The 26,424-nt window shown below is 45.7% G+C and overlaps 1 protein-coding gene across 2 annotated transcripts in view; it reads right to left on the bottom strand.

The window, feature by feature from the left end:
* Positions 1 to 26,424, bottom strand: part of HMCN1 (hemicentin 1) — a 1,785,366-nt gene that overhangs the window by 769,646 nt on the left and 989,296 nt on the right. For both annotated transcript variants that reach the window (XM_069641364.1, XM_069641365.1), the window contains exons 55-56: positions 21,280 to 21,393; positions 10,192 to 10,379 (exon numbers count right to left, since the gene is read on the bottom strand). In XM_069641364.1, the coding sequence (XP_069497465.1) occupies positions 10,192 to 10,379; positions 21,280 to 21,393 (302 nt within the window). The remainder of the gene's footprint in view (positions 1 to 10,191; positions 10,380 to 21,279; positions 21,394 to 26,424) is intronic.

Here is a 26,424-nt window from a genome sequence, read left to right as displayed (position 1 = left end):
GAACAGCCTCCTGTTTGGCGATCTGAAAGTGGTATGCGGCCCTCTTTAGGATGGCATTGAAATACCATTTAGTCATCTATGGGTGATGGCTGCCTCTGTCGAGGTAAGGTAGGCAGGTCCAGACAAATAATGTCTGGGTCTGGGGTAGGAGTGGGTGAGAGCAGGGGAGTTGCTAGCTCTGGAAAAGACCCGGGGCTACGCTGATGTCAGAACTGTTGGGACTGGGGGCTAGCTAGTCTTTTGGCTGTAGCTCCTGAGATTCTATCCCGGGCTACAACCAAAAGATCAGGGGCTATAGCCACCTTAGCCCCCCCTAGCAACGCCCCTGGGTGAGAGCCAAGGGCCTTCATCTGCTGGTTGATCTTGTCCCCAGTCTGGGCACTGGTCAGTTGTGTCCTGACCAAAAGGATTGTCCTCATGACTAAAAGGATCTTTATATGTTTCTTCTGGCTCAGAATACTCAACTACTTCCTACTGATGAGTTTGTGTCTGAATGGGAAGCTTCTGCTGCTTTGGTAGAATGGGGCAGAAGTCCTCCTCCCTAGGTCTCTTGGGAGTAATGTATCTTTCTGAGAAGTCTATGAATTGTGACATCTTATCCATATAATTTTCAAACCTCTGCCTAGTCCACAGGGATGAAGCAGAGGGGTGTGGAGGAGGGAAAAGCTCATCGGGGGGGGGAGGGGAATTTACCAGTTAAAGCCATAGAGAGGTGTTGGAGACTTTTAGAGTACTCCACCTCGATGAGAGGGGGTGCTTCTGGGCCGTTCCACTGCTGAAACAATAGCCGTAAGACTCTAGTGTAATTTCGGTGGCTGTATGATGGATTTCGACGTGCCTGTAGGCGTCATCGTGGTTGTCGACTCTGCCGAAGCCTTAGGAGCTGACACGCACTTGGACAGCGTGTCCACACTCATGTGCTTTTTTGTGGGAATGCCCTTATCAGTAGAATGCCCAGTCGCATGCAGAGAAGACGGTTGCAGGGAGAGTGCCGGACCGCGAGGTTTGGCAGGCACTGTTGAAGTCTTCAGCGGGTCTGTTGGCGTTTAGTGCTTGGGGGTTGCATGCTTTTCCTTCGGTGGTGCGTGTGTGCCCCTGTCGCCGGAGTGGGAACTCCACATAACAGTACTGGTAGTCTGTCTGTCGGGGCTGGGGATGGGCATCTGGGAACCGGAGGGTTCTGCCGAAAGGTCTATGCTCTCCAGGTCGGAGCCATGGCTGCCGCTAGAGTCCTCATCATCCGAGGCGCCAGCGCCAACGGGGGAACATCTTTCGGCCTACATCGCGTAGGCCGCCCACCAACTTGTCCACCTATATTTTAACATCTTAGGACGAAAACGAGTTTGCAGGATTTACAGGAACGCTCATCGTGGTCACGAGGTAAGCACCTATTGCATTTGCGATGGGTCTCTTTGCAAGGGTATTTTCCGTTGCACAACAGACAAAATTTAAATGGAGTCCTCTCCATAGTAGTGGTAAAAGGCAGCCAGACCAGAAAGGGGAAGAGAAGGGAAAAGGTAAAGCATTCTCAGGAAGAATAAACCCAGGGGCCCTGCTCTCCCTATTGGAAGGGCCTGGCCGGAGGGACGAGGCCACGCAGTCGACAGACGTCGATCGATGTACCAGTCGCCGAACAGCAGTGGATGTCTTCGGCGTAGGGGTCGTTGAAGAGAAATAGTCGAAGACTAGACGACCATTGGTCGTGGGACAACGAAGCAACTATTGAGCAATATAAACTTTTGTGATCTCTGCATAAGGCGACCAACTAGTTGGGTAGAAAAAATCAATCTGAGGCACCTCGACGCGTGAGGGATTTTGGGTACAATACACGTCACGTTAGGGATAGAGTTACAGTCACGCTCATGTCGACATCCCCTTTTGATCCTCGAAAGACAGATGCAATACTCAGCGATGGTTCTTGGTCAAAGTTACCTAAGGGTTGAATCAAAAGGACCGAAAACCAAAGGGTCGAATTAATTTTTTTATTATTTTATTTTTTTTGGTTGTAAAAACAACTTTTTTTTCCAAAAAGGAAACCCAAAAAAAAAATATATAAAAAAAAAATGGGACCCTTTTGTTTTAGGTCAAATTGAATCGACCCTATGGCATTCAATCCTTTTGAATTCGAACCTTTAACCGGACACCCTCAGCGATTACTACTAGATGTCGGACTATATGCACAGCATGTGAATCTAAGCAGATTAATAAGCATCAGAATTAAATTAATTGAATGATTTCTATTTTATTAATAAATAAACCTTTTGTACAGCCCTGCATATTTCTTGTCCTGAAAGCTGATGGGAATCAATACTTTTAAATTGGAGGTCTCAGGTTCAAAACAAGAGTTTTATTCAATAAATAAAAATTGTATGAGGCTGGTTTGGAGTGGGTGGAAAATCCCCCCAAATTGCATGTCTCCTGATTAAAACATCCTACAAAAGCAGCTTTCAATAAAACAGATAAAGAGTTTAGGGATACACTTTCAAACCCAACACACCAGAAGCTGTCATGGAGGGGGGGAGTGGGTCGTTGGCTAGAACATCACCAATCACAACGATTCAAGAAAGTTTCAGACGAATTAACTTTGAGCACATACCAGACATTATAAGAGGTAAATACACTTGTGCCTCTTACTTCAATTTTCGAAGTGACCCCCGCTGGGGTACGTAGAAGTGCTGGAAATACTTACTTGTGTCATTGGCCCCATCACTGGCAGTCCAAGGGTTGAGTGTGCAGGGGCTAAAGATGGTGACAGGTTTGGGTCCGGCTACATGGTCATTCCGATCTCTGGTCTGGAACGCCACTGACAGACTTGAAGCTGGACAGGCTAGATCACTCATGACAACAGCCGCAGTGACTCCCGCAATGAAGAAGGTTCTGCAGGACATGGCAGGTGAGTTACAGCAATGAAGAAACGCTGGTCAGTGGTCAGCCGGCTTGGCTCATGGCAGCGGTAAAGAACAGGTTCAAGGAAGACATCTCTTCATGCAAGAGAGCAGCAACAGCAGTAGTGACGTTCTCAAGACACACATCAAAGGTCAGCAGAGCCCCAGCTCCGGCTGGAAGGGTGACCATTGAAGCAGAAAGTCTGTGTCAGCAGAGGGGCAGCAAACGTGATTGTCGCTCGTCACTTCTAACATTCACTGATGGCAGGCTTCTGGTGACGGGCACAGGACTGAATGATCCCACCAGGCCAGGTGTCAACACATCCATGAGGGCATTCTGCTGTCACATCAAGAGCAGCAGGGCTTCACCGTGAGATGTCTTTAGCAATGATGGGTGTCCGTAGCAGCAGTCTGTCGGGTCTTCAACGAGGGCTCCTCTTCTTATCCCAAATTAGGGCTGGGGCCTGCCACGCCCCACCTATGGCATGATCCTGCACTATCCAAACAGGTAAGGGCTGTCCAATTGAGGATAGCCACAAAACTCACATCTGCCTAGCAACAGATATGCCCTAGCTGAAACACTGATTCTGACCACACAATACCAACCTCCATATCCACCAATCCAGGTATACAAACACTATGCTGGGAAACCCAATTAGGACGTTGGGAAGTGCATGTCCCTATAGGTATTTCCTGATCTGAGAAGTCAGGAAGAAGACAAAAAAACATGACGGCTAAACGACAGGACTTAAACAACATGGCACAACCATTTAGAGTACATAGTACCCAAAACGGCATTTTGGGTACTATGTACTCTGTAGTGCACCGTAAAAATAAGCAAAACATGGTTCATTGCCACCAGTCTGTTATAGGCACATCAAAAAGGCACAACAAATGCTACAGAACAACAAAACAGCACAGGAAATCATGAAAGAGGACACAGTCACCTTGCACTGGTAACCCTTTGGGCTGACAAGTGCCCCCAAAATAATTATGTTGAGCCAGTTAAGTGAAGCAAAAAGGATTTACTTACCTCCAAAGTCAATCAAGAGTTAGAGACATAGCAACTAGTTGAGTGTTCCACTAATGTCAATGGAAGGAAAGTTGCACAAAAATGTTTTTCCTAACAGTGACACGCACACACACTCTCAAGTCCACACACCCTAAAAGCCAACCCCACTCAATTACTTTTCTTCAGTTATGTGTTTAGTATAATGCAAATCACAAAACATGGGACAGTCTTATACACTGTACCCTCCCATTCTGATTGAAGTGGTTACAAGCTTACAGTAAGCTATATTTAAAATTCTGCATCTCTTATTGACATTTTATTGGTCCAATGAAACACATGGTCCTAATACAAAGTCCAAGGAATTCATAGTCATCAAAATTGATAACATAAAGGTTTACATATTCTGCAAATAAAAGAAAGTGTGTGTAAGCATGACAGTTCACCATGTCAGTTCACCATGTAACCAGTGTACACTACTGTGCAAAATGTATAGCAATACATACCACATAACAGAAACCTGCATTTAGCCACTGCACTTCTGGTGATCCCCTCCTCCAGGTCAATCAGAATAGAATGCTCCCCCTTCTCCATCCAAGCCCCCACTATCTGGAATTAAATGCACTTAACATCTGACACCTAGAGGACCCCTAGGCCATCTGGAGGGCCCTCAAAACATGGCTATTTCCCCTTGCACCCTGACAAAACCTGTCCTCTTGGGCTAGTCAATCACTCCAGACAGGCGGGTCAGCAATGTACTTCCATGCATTCATAGAATGACAGTAACAATAATCTAATCATCTCCAACAGAACACAGGAGAGAGTCCACACTGCGCCTACGAAACCAAGAAGTGACCAACAGCAGACAGGTAATTATCACACTGCATGCTTATGGAAGATAGCTGAATGCAAGGTCACTCAACCGCACACATCTGCAACCACACTCCATTCCCAATGACATAATGCACAACACCACTGCCATTAAAATGTAGCTATCACACACAACAGAAATTCAGTCTAGCTAGACACATGATGAATCTACTACTCTTGCGCTCTCTCTTGTCAACTTGTAAGCACCCATGCTTTTGCCAGCTCGATATAGGTAGCTAGTAGGGACCTGGCCACCTCTACCCAACTTCGCTTTGGCTAAAATGCACACACGCATTCTAAACTCCTATGATGGATTTTCCCATACATGGACTTTGGTCCCCCGAGGGTGTTCAACCTACAGCACGATGGGACCATACCAATGGTGAAAGGTGCTTTACAAATGACAATTACACTGCAATGCATTTAAACACAATATTGTGTAATAACATACCTTGAATTTCCTATATGCATAATGTATGATGCAAACAGATAACAAATGAGTGTTGTTAGGAAGATTTTTCCACAGCCCTCTGGTGATGGGTTTAAAACAATCTATCTGAATGGCAAGACAGTGTTCCATGCAAAAGATACACCCAACTTTCTATGGGTAGCACTGCCAAGAGCAGTCAGGGTTCACTCCAGGGCGAAAGGAAGGCTGGTGGACAGGTGCAGTCACCTACTCCCAATAGGCAACTCAAAAGAATACACTATATACATATGCCAAAGAATATGCACTTTATTACACAGTTACACAAAAATCACTGTAAAATCAAATAAGCTGAGAACACAGCACACAAGATCCTTCCCACTTTTAAAGATAAAGAACAAATTACGTAGCTCTCAGTAATGTTCTTTCTGGTGGATGTTCCTACAATGGATTCCTCATCCATGATATTTATCTCCCAGCGTAGCTGCACTTTGGAAACTTTACTGCCACCAGGGGAAGCAGCACAGTTCTTAGTCGGCTCTGTCCAATGCCTCTACGCACCCGTGCCAGACATGATGCTGGGGCCAGAATATTTTGAGGCACTGAGCCCTGTGACCTTAGTTCCACCCTTTTCCCTAGCAATCTGACACTGATGGACTGCAGAACCAGGGTGTTCCAGCTATCCACTATGAGGAGCAGATTGGGAAAGATGATGAGCCACTGGGAGGTGTATCAATCAGAAAAACATTACTACAAGGTAAGTCATTTTTTCTTCTAATGTATTCCTTCCTCCCATGGATTCCTCCTCTATGATAGACTACCAGTGCAGTACTTAGATCCTGAGGAGTGAGGAGAGCATGTTACGACCAAAACAAGGAATTTCTGAAGGACAGCTCTATCAAAACGAGCATTCTGTCCTGACTGAGAATTCAAGCAGTAATGCTTTGCAAACATGTGTAGAGAAACCCACATAGTCGCCTGGCAAGTGTCCAGAACAGGAACTACACGTTGCAGAGCCGAGGGGGCAGTCAGCCCTCTGGAGGAATGAGCCCCAAGAGCTTCAGACACATCCTTACCAGCCAGGTCATAGAATTCTGAGATGCAGAGTATGATCCACCTTGACAGGCTCAGTATGCTCACAGCCCTGCCAGCACAGGCACCACCATAACCAACAAAATGTTAATGTTAAAGGTATTTATATAGCGCACCGTTTCCAGGTGCTCCATGGCCATCTTTCCTGGTTGCCCTCTTCCGAGATTACGGGAGAATTAGTTGCTGAGGACTCACACCGTTCCAGCCGATGGAATTGTTCCTCTACCTTGGAAGGATGCGGCAGAGGTAAAACGATAGGAAGCTGGATCTTTTGGGAAAGACGGAAATCAGAGAACACCTTTGGGAGTAAAGGTGGCCTCACTCTCAATGTCACATTTTTGGGGGAGAAAGGCAAATAGGGAGGATTATCCGATAACGCCTGAAGCTCACTCAACCATCTAGTGGAACGGATGGCAACCAGGAAAATCACCTTAATGGTGAACAAGCTTAATGAACAAGAATCGAAGGGCTCCAAGGGCCCCCCAATAATAAACATTAGCACTAAATTCAAATCCCAAGCTGGAACAAGAAACTGGCAAGAGGAAACTGATTATACAATCCCAGCAGAAATTGCATGACAGTGGGAATTGGGAAAAACTAGCCCTGTTCCGGGGTTCTCTTGAAAACTGAAATAGCAGCAAGTTACCCCTTCACAGTGCCAATCTGCAGACCGGTCCGTGCCAAAGAAATCAGAAAATCCAAAACAATGCATATGGAGCAAGTAAAAGGATCCACATCCTACCCCCAGCACCAAACCAAAAACCTACGCCACCTGCAGGCATAAATAGATTTGGTGGCAGGTCTCTGACAAATCCCACTGCTTATACCTCAACCTTCCAGCAGCCAGGCATTAAGTGTCAGGCTATTAAGGTTCAGGTAGAGGACTCATAATCCAGCATGGGAGAGCAGATCCGCTCTGTGTGGAAGATGCCAGGGATGGCAAATAGACATGTCCAGCAACTCTGGGTACCACGTTTTCTGGGCCCATTCCAGAGCAATCAAGATCATAATGGATCCAAACAGGCGCAGTTCCAAACAGGCGCAGTCCCCTGAGAGCAAGAGAAATGACAGGGATCGGCGGGAATGCACAGAGCACGTTGAAAGTCCACTTGACCGTCAGTACATCCACCAGAGCTCCCTGTTAAGGAAATTCCCTGGAGTAGAACCACTTGAACCTCCTGTGTACCCTGGAAGTGAAGAGGTCCATCTGTGGGGTCCCCCAATGGGAGAAAATCTCCTCCAGACTTTCCTGACAGAGCACCCACTTGTTGGAGGCTGAATTATGTCGGCTCAAGGCATCCACAATTCTCTGTGCTGGTCAGATAAATTGCTGTTAGAGACACGCTCTTCTCTAGCACCCAGAACCACAGTCACTTTGCTTCTCAGCACAGAGACAAGGACCCAAGACCACACCGCTTGTTGACGTAGTGCATGGGCACTGTTTTGTCCGTCAGGACAAACATAGTTTTGCCCCATACTGAAGGAAGGAAGGCAGCCAGGGTCAGCCTGATTCCTCTCAATTCCAGCAAATTGATGTGCTCTCTGCATTCTGATGGAGGCCACAAGTCGCTTACTGATAGGACTTGCAGTGAGCGCTACAGCCTTTCAAGGATGTGCTCATGAAAAGTGTAAGTTGGGGCCAGAGTTCTTAAAACACAGCCCCCTTCAAAAGGTTGCCTCACAAGGCCCACTACTCTAGGCCTCAGGATACTTTCCTTGAGACCTGAAGAAGATCTGAGGTATGTCCCTAAAGCTAAGACCACTGCCAACTGAGATGCCACTGAAGCGACCTTACATGCAGTCAAGCTTTTGGCACCACAAGAATGCAGGAGGCCATAAGACCCTGCAGGCGCAGGAAGGCCGAGGCTGGAACTCCCCTGTGTGTGCAGGACATGGACACCTTGGAGGTGTTTGGCACTCAACTCTCAGGCAGGAAGGCCTTGGCCAAGCAAGTGCCCAAGACTTCCCCAATAAACCAGAGGGACTGGGCCAGCGAAACCTGAGACTTCCTGAAGTTCGAAACCCAAGCTGTGCAACAGCTTGCAACTCCGGAAATGATGTGCTGTCACCTTGTCTGAGGAGCGAGCTTGACGATCCAGTTGTCCACATGGGGAAAGACAAGAATACCTCGGCCAGCAGCTTAGTGTACACCCTGGGTGTCAAAGATAGACCGAATGGCAGGACTTTGAATTGGTAGTGGCAGTGCTCCACTGTACATTTTAGGTACCTCTTGTGCCTTCTGAGGATAGGTACTGGAAGTAGGTGTCCTGGAGAGCCAAGGAGGCTTGGCAGTCCTTCAGGTTGAGAGCTTGAAGAATCGAATGACCATCTGGAACTTGTTCTTGCGAGAATACAGATACAAGAGCCACAGATTCAGAATGGGACTTAAACCCTTGTCCTTCTTCAGAACCAGAAAATAAGTTGAGTACTAGCCCTAGCCCTTGCCTCATTCCCATTATAGTACCAGATTAATGGCCCCTTTTGCTAGAGTTGACAAATCTCCTCCAGCAGGTGGGGGTCTGGAGGCAAGCACTGATTGGTTGGGGGATGGGTTAGAGGGCTTTGGGCAAAGGGGAGACAATATCCTAGGTAAACAACCTGTAAGGCCCAAGAGTCAAAGGTGGTAAAATTTGTTGAACCTAAAAATCATGTACCCCACAAAGGAAGAGTGGTAGAAGTCAACATGCCTCCTCGCGGAGCTCCGCTGCCATAGACCACTATTTGTACAGTGCTGTACTTGCTTGCCAGAGGGAGCTTGTCCTCTGCCCCTCTGGGCATAGGTGGCAATAGGGCAATAACCCTACCTGTGGGGGCTGTGGGCTGTTGCTGCTGAACCACTAGGCCCAGGACTTGGCAGTCGCCTTGGAAGTTTGAAACCTTTGGGGGACTCATCAGATATTGTCCTGAACAAATTGTTGCCACCAAACAGCATGCCCAGGAATTTGTATTGGACATCTGGGACAAAACCCGAGTACCTTCTCAACACCATTCCAGTGGCCATTGTCCAGGTCACATAGTCAGCCGTATCCACGCCTGATTATAGGATCTCATGCAAAACCTCCTTGCTGTCCTTTACCAGGGCGTCAAAGCCCTACCTCATATCTTCAGCAGCCTCTAAGACTGTAGACCAAAGGAAAATTTGGCCAAGGCACAGGGGGTGTTGATGGCCCTCAAGCCCAGGCTGCCTGAATCCAAAACATTTCTGCCCCAGGCATCCAGTCTCTTGCTCCCGATGTCTGGAGGCAAGGGGGGGATATAGATTGTCTTCAGGTTTGGTGGGGCTGCCACTGCCTCCATAAATAGACTCTCAGTGGAGGAATGAGAAGACAGGAATAACAGGTTCTGCACTGTGCTCGTTTGCCAGATCCCCGACACAGATGGGACTGAGATCAGATCTGACCACAATTCCATGACTGGTGCTTTGACTGCCAGATTAAATGGCAGGAGAGTCTCTCTGTGTGGACATCAAGAATATCTGTTAACTCGAACTACACCAGGGGTCTAGAATGGCATGATAACTGTAAAGATTCAACCCCCTTTGCTATAAGGCCTTGAAAAGAAGCCTACAGCATTCAATGGGTAGGAGCAGGAAGCATTTCAAATCCTGGGGATGTGTCCAGACATTTTGCATCTTGCAAGTAAGCTGTAAGATGCACCAAGCAACCTTCCTCTTCATAAAATGCCTCAGGGCAGTCCCTAACATTTCTGAGTCATTGGGGCTCCAACCCAAGGTGTTTATTTTATCGATCTTGTAAATGCCCTACAGGTGTATACGAACCATCACATTCAACAACTTTTATTACCTAGTGGCATTTGCTAACATGACTCGCTGACAACAGCATATGACATGAACTTCGAAGACCTGCTGGACAATTCTGTGACATAGCGCTCGCTCAAAGAGACCTTACCTGCAGCGTTCTGCCATTGGATAGAAGTCTGTGTTGACTGTCTTCCTGTAGGGGCTGGCCATCCTTCTGCCATGAGATCTTGGGGGTAGGATTTCCACTCACTATGCACTCCATCAGAGCAGTCTTGTTAACCAGTACCGTTATGTCTTCTGGCAGCTCTCCTTCTGCATCCTTGATGGATGGTGGCACTGGACCGGTGAAGAAAGGTGACAAATGAAATATCAAGCGATTAGCTCCACAATAGAGATGACAATAACTGCCATTATGTGTGACACCAGGCAGAGGCCACTCTGCAAATAATTGGTTGGTTTGCATAACATGGAACAAGGGGGCGCTCGTATGCACATTGTCATTGAGAGTGCTGGGATTGGCAAGTAAAAAAAGTTATAAAGGTAACACAGAAGTAGAAAGGTTAGACTTTGACCGCCCTTGCAGAACATCATTTATGGCCAATTCCAAAGGGGTGTAAATGTGCATATCCACCCACATGTATTATCTTTCCACGCTTGAAAGTCCTCACATTTATTCCACTTTAAATTCTATTTCTTCTGGCTTCTAGGAGGGGTTTCAGCAGTTAGCTGGAGCTGGTTTAGTCCTGCAACTGAAGGCCATAACAGAGTAGTACCCCTTTTATCAGAAACTGTTGAATATTTGGGGTGTTCATCATTATGAAGGTGTTAGATGACCTTTAGTATACAGTGAAAGGTAATGGTTTCAAGCTTGTTTCAGAGTGTTATAACACATTTCATCAGTAATAACGCGCACCCACAAAGTAATACAGTAATTGAAATAAGTTAGCAAAACCATACAAGCTAGTCATTTTTAGCAAGGAAAACAGTTGGTTAGTGTAATATGTTATGTTATGTTACGTTGCATTTATATAGCGCCTTATGTACCATTGGTATGATCTCAAGGCGCTGGTAGGTTGAACGCCCTCAGGAACCGAAGTTCAAGTCAGTAGAGAGAAGATAGAGAGTCATAAGGTGCGTGTGAGTACCGGATATGTGTGCAGCATTCGTGTGATAGCTGCTTCTTAGCGGTAGGTGTGGTGCTTGGGAGATCAAGAGTATGTGTTCGTTCTGGCAGGTTGTTATCCAGATCGATTCTGGCTGCGTTAGGCATGAGGAGAACGCACAGGCTGGAGGGTGTGTAACCAGCTGTGATTAGTTAGGATGATGGGGAGTATGAGGCAGGTGATGGTATGAGGACAGCTATACCGAATGGTGTCATAGTATCGCTGTGTTCTAGTTGAGTGGTGGTGTAAAGAAGAGAGTAAGCGTGGAGATGTGATATGGTGGTTTACCATAGGTGCTTGAGATTGAGCACACTCCAATAGTTCCATGCACTCCGACTGTTCCATGCATTCCGACCGTTTCAAGCACTCGAACCGCTCCATGCACTCCAAACCGTTCCATGCACTCCATACCGTTCTATGCACTCCAAACCGTTCCACACCGGTTCCACCCACTTCACTGGTTCCACCCACTTCACTGGTTTGAACCACATCACCCGTTCCATCCACATACTTCATCCGTTAATCCACTTATTTCATCCGTTCTACCCACTTCACCTGTTTCGTCCACTCCACCCGTTCGACCCACTTCACCCGTTCCACCCACATACTTCACCCGTTCCAACCACATACTTCGTCCTTTCCATCCACATACTTCACCCGTTCCGTCCACATACTTCACCCGTTCCATCCACATACTTCACCCGTCCTATCCACATACTTCACCCGTTCCATCCACATACTTCACCCGTTCCATCCACCAACTTCACCCGTTCCATCCACATACTTCATCCATTCATCCACCTATTTCATCCGTTCTAGCCACTTCACCTGTTTCGTCCACTCCACCCGTTCGACCCAGTTCACCCACATACTTCACCCATTCCAACCCCATACTTCGTCCTTTCCATCCACATACGTCACCCGTTCCATCCACATACTTGACCCGTTCCATCCACCCACTTGACCGGTTCCATCCACCCACTTGACCCGTTCTATCCTCCCACTTGACCCGTTCCATCCGCTCCACACTCTACACCCGCTCCACACTATATACCCGCTCCACACTCTACACCCGTTCCACACTCTACACCCGCTCCAGACTATACACCCGCTCCACACTCTACACCCGCTCCACACTCTACACCCACTCCACACCCTACATCCATTCAATACCCTACATCTGCTCAACACCCCCCCACACCCTACATCCGCTCAACCCTTACATCTGTTCAACACCCTACTTCCGCTCCACGCTATCATCCACTCCACACCCTACATCCGCACCACACCCTACATCCGCTCCACCCTCTCATCTGCTCCCCGCTCTCATCCGCTCCATGCTCTCATTCATTTTGCGGTCTCATCCGCTCTTCGCTCTCATTAGCTCTACGCTCTCATCCGCTCTACGCATTCATCCGCTCTACGCACTTCATCCTCTCTACCGACATTCATCCGCTACACCGACTTCGTCTGCTCCCCACACTTTATCCATTCATCCTGCATTATCGGTTCAACCCATGTCACTTGTCGCACGCACTCGATCCGTTCCATGTTCTCCATATGTCCAATTCACTACACCCGTCTCATGCACTCAAATCGTCTATTCCATTTGTTCCATTTATACCATGCACTCTTACTTTCCATGCCATCTAACTGTTTCATGCACTCTACCTGTTCCGTGCACTCATCCGTATCCTGTATTCATCTTTTCTATCATTTCCACTTTATTCCTCTCGTCCATTTTGTTCCTCTCGTCCATTACATTCATTTCATCCATTTCATTAATTTCAAACACTTTACTGCTTTCATACAATTTATTCTTTTTATCCACTTCACTGCTTTGATCCACTTTACTCATTCTGTTCTGTTTGTCCTTTTTAGTTTACGTTAGAGGTTATTAGTTTTCCATTTTCTCATTCGGTTCTTGATGTTGGATTGTTATTTATGTTATTGTTATTTATGATCTAGTAGTTTGGGCTAGTTGAATTGCTGTTATCCACTTTATTCCTCTCGTCCACTTTGATCCTCTTGTCCATTACATTAACTTATTCTTTTTATCCACTTCACTGCTTTGATCCTTTTTACTCATTCCATTTTGTTTGTCCTTTTTAGTTTACCTTAGAGGTTATTAGTTTTCGATTTCTCGCTCGGAACATGATGCAGGATTGCTAATTATGATCTAGCATTTTGGGCTAATGTCATTGAGTTGCTATTATCCAGTTTGAGTTACTTTGAGTTAGGGGTCGGTTTTAGGGGAAGAGCCATGTTTTCAGTAATTTGCGGAAAGACATGAGGTCTTCGGTGAGTCGGATGTGGGGTGGGAGTGCGTTCCACAGCGTGGGGGCCATGGCTGAGAATGATGATCCACCTAACCTGACTGAGTGTGTTTTTGGTATGACTAGGAGGCCGGCTGAGCTTGATCTTAGAGTACGTGCAGGTTGATAGGGTTTTAGTTTGTCTTGAAGATATTGAGGTCCGGTTTTATGCAGTGCTCGGTGAGAAATTCATAAGGTTTTGAAGGTCAACCTTCGGGCAACCGGAAGCCAGTGCAGAGTTTTGAGGGCTGGGGAGATGAGTTCTCTTGGGCCAAGCGCTAATAGCAGTTTGGCTGCTGCGTTTTGTGCTCTTTGTAGTTTAGTCAATTGGTATGCATGGACTCTGAGGTAGAGGGGGTTAGCATAGTCCAGTCTTGATATAACAATTGATTGGAACACGGAGAGTCTGTTGGGAAAGGAGGGGTATGGAAAAATGCACCTAAGAGTTTTAAGGTGGTAGTGGCAGGACTTTGAGACGTTGTTTACTTGGCGCAAGAGGGTTAGGTCTGAGTCTAGGGTGCATCCAAGGTTTTTTTACTGAATTAGAGGGTGTCAGTGAGTTGCCCATGGCAGATGGCCAGGGTAGTGGGTGTGGAAGAAGATCGGTGTTGCCACATACCAGGATTTCGGTTTTGGAAGGGTTTAGCAAGAGGTGGTTTGTGGTCATCCAGAGATCTATGTCGAGGAGGCAGGAAGCGAGATCAGGTCGGCAGTTGGGTTGTGAGTTCAGGAATTTTAGAATTAGTTCCGTGTCATTGGCGTAGTTGTAGCACATGATGTTGTGTGAACAAATTATTCGTGGGAAGGTGGCCATTTAGAGGTTAAACAGGAGGGCTGATGGGCATGGTCCTCATGGAACTCCAGTGTCGACTGGACGGGCTTGGGAAGAATAGGTGGAGAGTAGAGTTATTTGGTTCCTATTAATGAGGAAGGATGCAATCCATTTGAGAGCGGTTCCACGAATTCCTAGGGAGTGGAGGCGGTCAAGGAGGATTAAGTGGTTGATTGTGTTGAAGGCAGCTAATAGGTCAAGAAGGATTAATGCGGCGCATCCCGCAGAATCGGCCGTGTTTTTAAGGTCGTCCCAGATTGAGGTTAGGGTGGTTTCGGTTCCGTGTCGGGCTCTGAAACCTGACTGAGCGGGGTCTAGGAGATTGTTGGCTTTGACAAAGGCATTTAGTTGAAAGTAGGCGGTTCGGTCAATGAGTTTGGCAAGGAACCTGGTGTTTGAGATGGGGCGGTAGTTTTGGGGTCGAGAGGGTCGAGGGAAGGTTTTTTTATAAGAGGTTTGACATGAACCGTTTTGAATGTGTCGCGAAAAATTCCCGAGGAAAGGAAGTCATTTATGATGGTTCTTGCGTGTTCTCCTGTGCAGGTAGATGCGAAAATTTTTTTGAGGGTTGTGGCTGTGCAAGGGTCCAGCGGAGAGCCGGAAGGTTTGCGGGCAGAGAGAAGTTTGAGAAATTGGTCAGATGATATTGGACTGAAGCAGTCGAACGTTGGTTGGGTAGTGGTCGCAGGCAGTGGGTTGGCCGGTATGGAGGGTGGATTGCCTGGTGGGTGTAAGAGAGCTAGTTTGTTGGTTAGAGCGTTTGTTCTTTCGAGAACTGTGGTGTAAAAGTGGAGAGAGAGTGAGTCGCACAGCGATTGTGAGTCGCACAGCGATTGTGAGGGGGTCGGGAGGGTGGTGGTGCATGATGGTTTTGCGAATTCGGTGATGATTTTGTAATGTTCTTTGCTAGGGTTTTTACAGTTTAGGATTCGGGTAGTTGTAATGGGCTTTTTTTGCATTCTGGATTTCAGCCTTGTACTGACGTAGGTGCCGGGCCAAGGTGGATCTGCTCAAGGTTGTTTTGTCTTTCTGCCATTTGCGTTCTAGGGATTTATATAGTTGTTTAGTGATCTTCAGTTCAGGTGTGAACCATCTAGGAAAAAGGCCACGGCGGTCTGATGGTTTGCAAGAGGGTGTGAGCCGCATTAGTGAGGTGGCAAGCCATGAGTCGGGTTAGTTGTTCATTGAGTAGGCAGGTAGGGGGAGGAGACTGAAGGAGTGCGTCGGCTAGGTCAGGAAGGATTATTAGTTTCTTCCAGCATTTGCGTAGATTCGGAGGTTCAGGTTCGGGTAAGCGGAGCGGGTTGGGTGAAAGAAACAATGAAGTGATCGGACTAGATGATAGCGGTGGGGGGGTTTAGATGTATCAGGTTGTGAGAGCTGAAGATGGCATCAACTGTGTGTCCTTTATAGTGAGTCGGGCCGTTTATGTGGGGTTGGAGGTTAATCGCGTCTAGGCCGTCAACCAGAGAGTGTGTCATGGGGTTGGTGGGAATGTCAAGCCATATGTTGAAATCTCCTAGAAGAGTGAGGTTGGGATGGTTTAGTTGGATTGTGGCAATAGAGTCGGAGAGGTTGTTTGAGAATTGTCTATTTTAGCCAGGGGGTCTGTAGATTATTAGGAAGCTGTGGAAGAACGAAGGGGGGAGGGATAGTTTAACGAGGAGTGATTCGCAGGAAGGAATGGATGGTTGGTTGTCATTGATTAAGGCGTGGAAGTGAGACTTGAAGGCGATTGCTATTCCTCCTCCTCTGGAGGGACGGTTCAGTGGGATGAGGGAGAAGTCAGGGGGGAAGGCTTAATTGGCGATAGGGGCAAAGTCATCAGAGAACCAGGTTTCGGTGATGAAGACCAGGTCTGGTTTGTCAGAGGCGAGGAGGTCAAAGATGCTGTGTCTGTTTTTTGCAATGGAACAGGCATTAAAAAGGATGCAATTCACTTCGGTAGAGGAGGATGATGTTGGAGTGGCAGAGATGGGGGTTAGGGGGGAGAGGGTGGAAACTGGAGAGGGGTGGGGTGGTTGATGGTCGATGGGAAGAGTGGGCGTGCAGAAGAGTCGGTGGGTTTCAAGTGGGAGTGGATGGACGCGTGTGTTGGGATGATTGGGTTTGGCACGGGGATTTTAAGGTGGGGTGTGGGGGTTAGGAGTTTCAGTTGTGGTCGATGAGAAATCGAGGGAGAAGGGTTTCAGGCAGGGTGAGGCATGGGGGAAGGGTGGTGATTGGGGGGATGAGGTGGTGGGTCGAGACAGGAGAGGCGATGAGTACTGAGAGATTAAGGGGGACCAGCTACGCTTTCTCTTCAGTGTCTTTGTTGCGATTGGTGTGTGAGAGAGGGTAGGGGGGTCAGAGGGGGAGAGGGACAAGGCTTCTGTTCTTGCTAGGGCGAGGCGTGCAGTTTTTAGGGAGGGGAAGGAGTGTGGTCGGAGGGGCATGATGGAGGGAGTTGATGAGGGAAGCGGGGGGTGAAAGTTTGTTGGGTCGGGTGTGCCTGGGAGGGTAGTGATGGGAGCGGGCATGATCAATGTAGGCTGATGGGTGGAGGGGATGGGCGAAGCAGTGGTCTTAGGGTGGTTGGCTTGCCATCGTGCCCCTCTGGCTTGGTGTTTGGAAAGGGGATGGGTAAGGGATGAGGTGGAGGGTGGGCTGATTTGGGGAAGGGGGGGACGGGTGGCAGGGCTGACAGGAGGGGGGGTGGGCACACAGGGATCATTTTCGGCAGACCTTGGTTGATTGGGTGTAATCATGGTTCGAACTGTGATATATATGGGGTAGGATGACTTTGTTCACACCATCCCACTTTAGCTACACCACTTGATGCTAATTGTTCATACTTTTATGATTAACAGTACTACAGCTGTATCTAGCGATTATTTGTACTTTCTAAGTTCAACTAATTCACTGGATGAGGTTATTCACAGTTTCTAGGTTCAACTAAACATGGTGCTATTATTTACGTATTCTAAGTATTATTGTTCTAAGTGTAAACTAAGCCGTAGAATGTTTTTAGGCAGAATTTTCAAATGTAGCTAGACCACAGAATATTCTATTGGGCAGACCTCGAAATTGTAATTAGCCACAGATAAGCTGTTAGGCACACTTTCAAATGCAATTACTACACAGATTTGTTGTTAGGTGGGTTTCTAAATTCGAGCTGGACTACAGATATGCTTTTGGGCACACTTTTCAGCGGAACTACACCACAGCCATTAGGTGGCCTTTCTAAGTGCAACTAGTCCACAACTCTGCTTTGGGCAGACTATCTAGTTGCAGCTACTGCACAGATATGTTATTAGTTAGATTTTCTTTCTAGCCAACTAGGATACAGGAATGATATTAGGCAGACTTTTACATGATAGTTCACCAACAGATATGCTATTCGTCACACTTTGTAAAAGCAATTACAGCATAGATATGCTATTCGGCACACTTTTAAAATGTAACTACACCGTGGATGCTATTAGATGGACTTTCCAAATGCAATTATGCCACAGTTATGCTATTGAGGAGACTTTCTAAAGGCAATTAAGCTACAGTTATGCTATTGGGCAGACTTTCTAATGCAACTTTCTAGATGCAATTATGCTACAGAATATGCTATTGGGAGACTTTCAAATGCAATTATACCACAGATATGCTATTGGGAGACTTTCTAAATGCAATTAGGTCTCTTTCTGAATTATATTTTACCAACAGATATGCTATTCGTCACACTTTCTAAATGCATTTATACCACAGATATACTATTCGGCACACTTTCAAAATGTAACTATACCGTGGATGCTATTAGATGGACTTTCCAAATGCAATTATGCCACAGTTATGCTATTGGGGAGACGTTCTAGATGTAACTTTCTAAATGCAGTATGCAGTTAAGCTACAGGTATGCTACTGGGCAGACTTTCTAATGCAACTTTCTAGATGCAATGATGCCACAGATATGCTATTGGGAGACTTTCTAAATGCAACTTTCTACATGCAATTATGCCACAGATATGCTATTGGGATACTTTCTAAATGCAATTCTGCTACCGATATGCTATTGGGAGACTTTCTAAATGCAATTATGCCACAGATATGCTATTTGGGAGACTTTCGAAATGCAATTATGCCACAGATATGCTATTGGGATAATACTAATACTAGCAGAGGTTAAGGTTCTAGAGGCAGTTTCTTCACACAGTAAACCTTTTAAAGTAAAAAACGCAACCCTAGCTAAACGGCAGTTCGGAGAGGCTTAAAGTCTTGTAAAGCAGCAAAAGTCAAAGGTTCCTGTGGATACTTTCTAGTCTCTCGGATTAAAGCTGCAAGAAGATACAACCAACGTTGGAGACCCTGTTAAAAGAACTCGCTAAGCTCAGGTCGGAGGTAAGAGGGGGTTGCTCTGGACACCTCTATGTTCACTCCAACGCTCTGGAGTGACTTTCTGGAATAATGTAAGCAATACCTTTTCCCACAGTACTTTTGGTTAGAAGAAAACATTCCTGGATAGATGCCCCTCGATGTTGCAGCTCTGGACCCGACCTCCAGATTTCTTGGTCTGATGATGAAAGGCAGGACAATGTATGGGATCTCTCAGCAGCAGTCTCGAGGGAGGACCTCTGGCACAACTTTCATCAACTTCTCTGGTCGCTCTGTGGCTTTGTCGCCTTTTCTGCAGCACCAACAAGGACGCGATTCGCCCAGTCAATCTTCAGTTCCTGCAGTCCTGCACTCTGTTGAGAGGACTTGGTATGAGTTGGATTGTGTCTCTGGAGTGTCCTTGAGGGCTCAGCATAGACTTGGACGAATTTGGTCTTTCAACGATGAAGCACTTAATATGTTTCGCCGATTTCCTGGTATTGCGGATCTGCAGCTCTGAAAAGTCACAGGACCTTGGGAGATGGCTCAAATGAAAGTTTGTCTTGGGACTAGTTGTCCCCACCAGTCAAAGGGTTGGAATAGTCCTCTTTGGAGTTCCTCTGTCGCATAGAAAAAGGGGCCAAGACAGCAGTGGTCTCTTCACGGCATTGCCAAGGGTCTGCAGGCATCTCTGGTCATCTTCTTCTTTGGTTACTTCTGTTTCCAGTGGTCGACTTGCTTTCACTCTGGGAGCCTCATCTTATATACAGTTCCAGCACACACTCCTTTGCAATTTCCCTCAGCAAATTACAGAAAGGGGTGTATGGCTGGCCAATCACGACAGTCAGACCCCCAGTGGGAGCTGGTTATATTCAGGCACTCTGGCACAAAGGACAGGGCGGTGTAAAACTCCTCCTCCACCCCACTCCCTGTCTGCCCGGACACTGTGGAGCCTAGACAGGGACACCCAAGGGTTCCCACCAAAGGCAAAACATCCACACAGATCCACCCCCTCCCAGAATGGTAGAAGAAGGGCTAACAAAGAACAACCATGCTAGAAATGGCAACAAAAGAAGGAAGCCCCCAAGTTAGTACTTGAGTGCCCCTATTGTGCACTATCAAGGATATGGACAAAGACAGAATAGTTGGTAGAACACGCCCACTGCAACCAGCCATAACTAGGAGGTTGTCTATGTGACTAAAAAGTCACAGGAGCAGAGACAAGGGGCATACTAAGTATCCCCTTGCCACATAAGGTGGTGGGTGCCAATCTCGGAGAATATAAAGTATAAATATACTAAGTATCTCTCTATCTCTATCCTTAAGAACTGTAGCTATTCTAGGATAAAGAAAATATTCTCTAAGCAGGACCCGAAGGGTCCCCAGCAACACTGCCCATAAGGAGATGCGTGCTGCAGTAGTAAAATACAGATGCCTTAAAGAGGTATGGAGGAAATTACACTCCATGGGACAGGTAAAACACAGAGAACAGAGTGAATAAGTGGAAAAGGGCTCAATTCATTCAGGATTTTAGAAAAAGGTACAGAAGTACAGCAAAAAGTGCTGGGGGTTACACTAGGAGAGGGGATGAAGCATAAAAATGATAAATCTCACTAACATTCTGCACACATCCACTCACACACCTAGCCACCCATACATCATGCACTAACACATTACATAATTTGCATACACATACACACACTCTTTCATGCATGCGTGCATGCACACACATTCACCAAAATATCACTTTCTTATCTTTTTCCAAATCCATTGTTGCTCTGAGGAACTCCTCTGTAGTATTCCCTCTCTCGCATGTTCTGCGCATGACAGGAACCACTCCTGGTTCCTGTCATGCACAGAGCAGGGTAGACAGAGCCTTCCATCCATATCCTGAGGGGTGAGAGGGTTCTTTTTGAAGTCAGACTGACTTAAAAAAGAAATGAATGTAAAGAGGGCTCTCAGTTGAGAGCCCCCTTTACTTATGGTTTCTCTGTGCCTCTGCAGACCCCAGGCGTTACAGAGGCAGAGCCAGGGGTCACACAGGAGTTGCCAGAAGTCACCCCTGTGTATATTTATACTTACCTGCAATCGTTGGTCTTGAGGACTAATTGTAGCTCTAGAACACTCTAACACCCTTCCTGAGACTAAGCCTTTCTGCTCGGCTGCCTTATCTTGACAGGGTTTTGCTAACCTCTCAATGTCTTCCAGGTTCATCCTAATAGGGTGCCCTCCCAAAATCTTCCACCTATGACTGGTTTTGTAAATCCATCGTAACAGTGGCACATCAGAAAAAGTAAATATGGTGGATGAACAGTGTTCTTCTTATCCTGTAGAGTATGTCAAGAAATTATTCATCACACTGTTGATTCTGGTAGAGGGATATTACGAAAACTTAATATCTAATTTATTTAACTGGGATGAAGGTACCCAAATAGACAAATAAATGACTACTTAGTAAAGACCCTCAAGTTAATTTTTAAATCAGTTTTTCTCTTACAAGTGGAATCTGAATAGACAATTTCAACCATTTAAGGCAGGGATCCTAAAAACATTGTTATGGAAGTTAAATGAAGTGCAAAACTCACTGAGGATACGGACATCATAATGAATGGAGTCTTCGCCTGCTTCATTGACTGCAACACAGGTGTATCTCCCAGCATCTGATGCCTGAGCACGTGGAATCTGCAGAACACGCCCCCCTTTAAAAAAAAAGGGTATCAGAAATCAATAATATGTCACATGTGCTGCGTAGCTCAAGGCAATGCTCTAAACAACTAACCTGAACTGACATGATCTCCCTTTGAAGAATGATCTACCATTGTAAACGTGAAACAGAGGACATTGGTCTTGACGTAAATCGCATTATTTCGATGCAGAGAAATACTCTTTTTGTTTCAGTAATTAAGTAATTTCAAAACACATATTTAACTAACATTCATGTAAATGAATACCAAATTGATAAAAAGACCTGAATTATTATTCAGACATTGGCAAGAAATGTGATATCAATTTGTGAATGTCTTAAAGCTTGGCTCTAAATTTGAAGTTGACTGGTTGCATTTAAACTATTTAAGTCACAGTGCATTAAAGTGCTTTTTAAGCAACATTCTACTACAAACACATCTTATTCCAATCACATCTGCACTAAAAAAGGTTGTTGTAAAACACAAGCAAACATGCAAACCTATTACAACAATACAATGTTAAAAATATTAAAATGCATCATTGAATTTAACTAAATATTCTGAAAAAGGACTGTACACCTGATTGAAGGTTCTATGCCCAGTCATCGACAGTTGTTTTTTTCAATGGTTTTTTGCTGAAAATATCCATTGAAAACGCTCATCAAATTTTTTTTTTTAAATTTGGGGGTCTTCACCAATCCCCCCTTTCCCCATTACTATTAATACCACCCCATTCCCCCACCCCCTTTAACCTCCTACCCACTCACCATATATATTTCAATGACTTTTTCAATGGAATTATTTCGGCACAAAATGCTATCGAAAAAGCTACTGTTGGTGAAAGAACGATTTACCCTGATTGAACAAAGATTCACAATCCCTCATTTTTCATATTCCTCTCTTGTGACAGAACTGATCCATGAACTCTGCATGTCAGTGTATCACTGAAGGTGGACGCTAATCCTTACATGCCATAGGGAATAAAACAATTATAATACACTTCAAAACACACTCTGTTTCTCTAAATCAGATGATACCCATTGGGGATGGCACACAGACAATTCCTACACCCTCAGGTGACTTAAATAGCTAGGACACTGTGGACATTGATTTATCACTGGTACATTCAGAGCAATACTGAGTTTGGGTGCAAAGGGTTAGGTAGAGGAATAAACCAAAGGTTAACAACTAATTCATAAACTGGTAAGTACTTCTTAAACCTTCCAATGAAAAGTAAATGAACCCCTTTCCTAGAGGAAAGGCACAAGCAAAAAGTCGTCAGAGGTAGAAGCGTTTCTCAGGGAGCCAAGACGGTCAATGTTAGTTGAACAAAGTTTAGGGGATCTGAAGATCTTCTTAGCAGGTAAGTAAAAGTCTTGCACAATGTTTTTAGAATTTATTTTGTAGAAATAAGATTCACTAGAAGGGCCACAAGCTGGGAGGCTTCTGAGGCGCTGTTAGGTAAGATTTTCACAAAACTGGTAAATCTTCCTGACCTGGGTCAACCCCAGAACTTATTGCTTTATTAGTGGGATATTTTTCCATAATACCTCAGTGAGTGGGAACGTTTCTCCACACTCACATAATCTTTAACTCTTTTTTATGGGTGTCATTTTATTGACTCTCCATAGTGTCTTTTTAAAGTTATCCTCTTTAACAACTTATTGGCAATAAGTGCCTGTTGTTGCTGGGTTGCCCTAGGGGCTCCCCAACTTTCTTATGGTAACCTTGGGTGAACTACAGTTCCCAAGGGTAGAAAGGATCTTTGGATCCCTTTTACATTTTGTTAAGTGAAACCAGCACACCCCACCTTATGTGGAGTGCTGGGGAGATACAATGTATCCCCTTTCACATTAAAACGGTAACACTTCTGTTACAGGGACAAGCTTACTTTCAATGGCTGGTGGCAGTGATGCCTTGTATTAATTTGGTGCACCTTTACCGTGGGCTGTGTTCACAGCTGCAGTAAAGGCACCTAAGGGTGCTCATTTTACCAAAATGCCCATGTCTTCTTTTATCGCCATTTTAGTGTTTCTTGTCATTTCTTGTTCCTTCCCATCCAGGGTGGGAAATTCATTTGTGTGATTTTTGTCTTCGGCAGAGTCCCCTGGACTCCCCGCCCAGGCTCCAGTCTGTTTGTGATAACAGGAAGTGAGGGACGAGTCCAAAACTCACCAGCCCTTTGTCTTACGCCTTGCTTGAATGGGGACAAATCCCAGTGGGGTGCTGGCTGTCCTGACTGGACAACAAGACCACCCCTTCTTGTAAAATGTGGGGAGAGAATGCAGAAGTTGTGCTGTAGTTCCTGATAAATACTGCGAACCTGGAAGCTGAAGAAAAGTCGACCACTGGAGCCGAAAACAAAGAGGAAGATGAAGGAAATGCAGCTGAAACGATTTCCAGCGACTGGAGAGCCTGCTGTGTAACCGGAGCCTGTTTTAGCCCTTCCTTCCAATCGACCTGGGGACTCCGAAAACAATGACCCCGACCCAGAGCCTGGTGAGACCCACTAGACTCAAGAAGACCTGCATTTTGAGCCATGCCACGCGTTGCTGCGACCTTGTATTGTTGCAATACCCTAATACTCTGGGACCTTGATTCACTGTGCGGTGCATGGTCTTCGAAATTCTGAATCTTGCTGAAACTTTGTGGGCATCCTGGTGGATCGCCAGAGACATGAACTGAGTCTGAAAAGTCCCCTCAACAGAGTGCTGGACCTTTGTAACGATGAGAATTCAACCACAATTTTCTGTCTTCTTCTGTGCTGCTTGAAAAGGCGCCAAATCCGCAGAACCGCATTCAGCCGCGAGGGAAACCTTGCCTAGAGCCTTCTTCATAGATCCCTGCTGCAAAGTTCCTTCTGAGGTCTTGTTTTCAGTCACGACAAGGAATCCACTGACTGGGTAATTGGCTGCAGACCCTGAAGTCCTCCTGCTGCAAAATCTTCTTCAATGCTGAGGTACTGTGTTGGCTTTGGTATGTACATACCTTAAGCCTGTTAGGATTTCTGTGTAGCTGTGGGTTGTTTTCTGTGATGGGGAGGCCTCTCATCCAGTGCACCCAGTCCCAATTCTAGAATCCTGCTAGGGTGTCTTCTGCGAAGCCCCTGGATCCTCTTCGAACACTTAGGTAAAGTACTCACCTGTTTGCCCAGTTTTCCTAAGGAACTCTGACTTTTGCTACTTAAGAACCTATCCTGACACTGCCTGTTGGTCACTGGTCCTAGTGACCCCCCTTCTGCCACTGAGAACACTCATGCTCCAAGAATAAGGGAAAGACTTTCAAGAGATTTGGCCTTTTGCCTAGAAAAGAAAATAAGTGTTTAAAAGTTACTTAAAGAGTTGGTTGGTTGGTAACTGTAATTCTAAGAGTGAACAGTTACAAAAGTTCTTACTGATCATGAATGTGTGATGCACTATTCTTAAAAGTATGGTTAACATCTTTTCTTCCTTAGCAACTGTTTTGCCAGTCTAATAGAAAGTAGATGTGAAGGTATTTTACTCTCCTGTGATTAGGTTGTGCCTCTTCCCAAAAGTAAAGAGTTGGTATCACCAGATTAATCCTTTGAGGATAATTGTATGAGTGGCCCCCAACTGGGTCTTGCTTCCCCTGACTTACTGCTAGCCTGTCCTTAATAAGTCTGTATTCGGTTGTTGCCAACCTAGAAGAACTTTGAGTCATTTAGAAAAAGTGTAACATTGGGTTTTACCTTCCCCTTCATTATGAGGTTAAAAAAAAGTATGTGGGTTTTACTTACCTTGTGTTAGCTGTGTGCCATCCAAAGATAAGTTACAATAGTTACTGCTTATCTCTATCTGTGGTTCACTGATCTCAAATGCACCTGTAATTGTATATTACATCCTTAGGTTTTACTCACCTAGTATAACTGTGTGTTATCACATAAGTAGTTATAGGTTTTTACTGCAACTGGAATAAGTGTTCCACTATTCACCAAAAGTATATTGTCCAGTCGACTGATTAAGTGATTTGTACTAAACGCCTGTGTATAACTGTTAGTGTCTACTGCCCTTGCACTACTGAATGTAAATGTGAAAGTAACCATTGGTTTTTACTCCCCAAGAAAGGTGTGACCTATACTAAATGTTTATGAAAAGGTTTTGACTTCCCTAGAACTACTGTCAGGGGTTCCAAATAAGGTCTGTACTTGGGTCTGTGCACTTTCAAGTATATTGTTGTGTTTTTATATTGTGATTTCATATAATGTGTTAGTGCTTACTTACCCCTAGATTTATCTGGGCCTACTTGATTTAAATAAATCATTTATTTTTACATACATAGTGTTTTGGTGTTTCTTTGGACCATTTATATTACAATTTCATATGTACTGATTCTACAGACCTCTCTCCCTCCTAAACAAAGCCTGACTGCTAGGTCTGCGCTACCATGTACTCGGGTGGTACAGCCTTATACTAAGAGTGGAGTCTTGTACTGCCTCAGTTGAATGGTTTTACTAAGCCCTTAGTTGGACTTCAGAAAAAACTGTCCTAGCAGGGGCAAAGCTGCAAGCAACTCTGCAATGTCAACCAAGACAAGTATCAACTGAGAGCAAGTAAGGCTACACAAGAATAGGTAAGTCCTCTTAGCTTTACAGTACCTTTGGTTAGAAGAAATGGTTCCAGCTGGCTTCTGTTCCTGTGTGGCTCTGCAGATTCTGTTATTCCTGTGCCTCAGTCGTGGGGACAAGAGGGAGGACTTCTGGGGACTCCTGCAACACAATGGGAAGGTCAGCGGCAGCAAAGGTCAAAGTTCAACTCAGCAGCCGGTCGCAGTTTCAGCTCCTCGCGTCTCAGCAAATAGCACCACTGTGGACTCTTGGATACCACTATAGACTTTCCTCACATCTGGGGTCCAGCACTCTGTTGAGGTGGCTCAGGCTTGGTCAGTCCTACTTCAATGGAGTCTGGAGGATCTTCCTGAGGGTCGGGTCCGAATGTAAAAGGAATGCACTCAATCTGGTGTTCCTCTCCCTGGCACTTCGGTTCCAGCAGCAGCAGCAATGGAAGTACAGACAGCTCTGAGAGGATG

This window comes from Ambystoma mexicanum, chromosome 1q (assembly GCF_040938575.1).
Source record: "Ambystoma mexicanum isolate Mex_15411 chromosome 1q, UKY_AmexF1_1, whole genome shotgun sequence".
Taxonomy (NCBI): domain Eukaryota; kingdom Metazoa; phylum Chordata; class Amphibia; order Caudata; family Ambystomatidae; genus Ambystoma; species Ambystoma mexicanum.
This window is presented reverse-complemented; position numbering and strand designations above follow the sequence as displayed.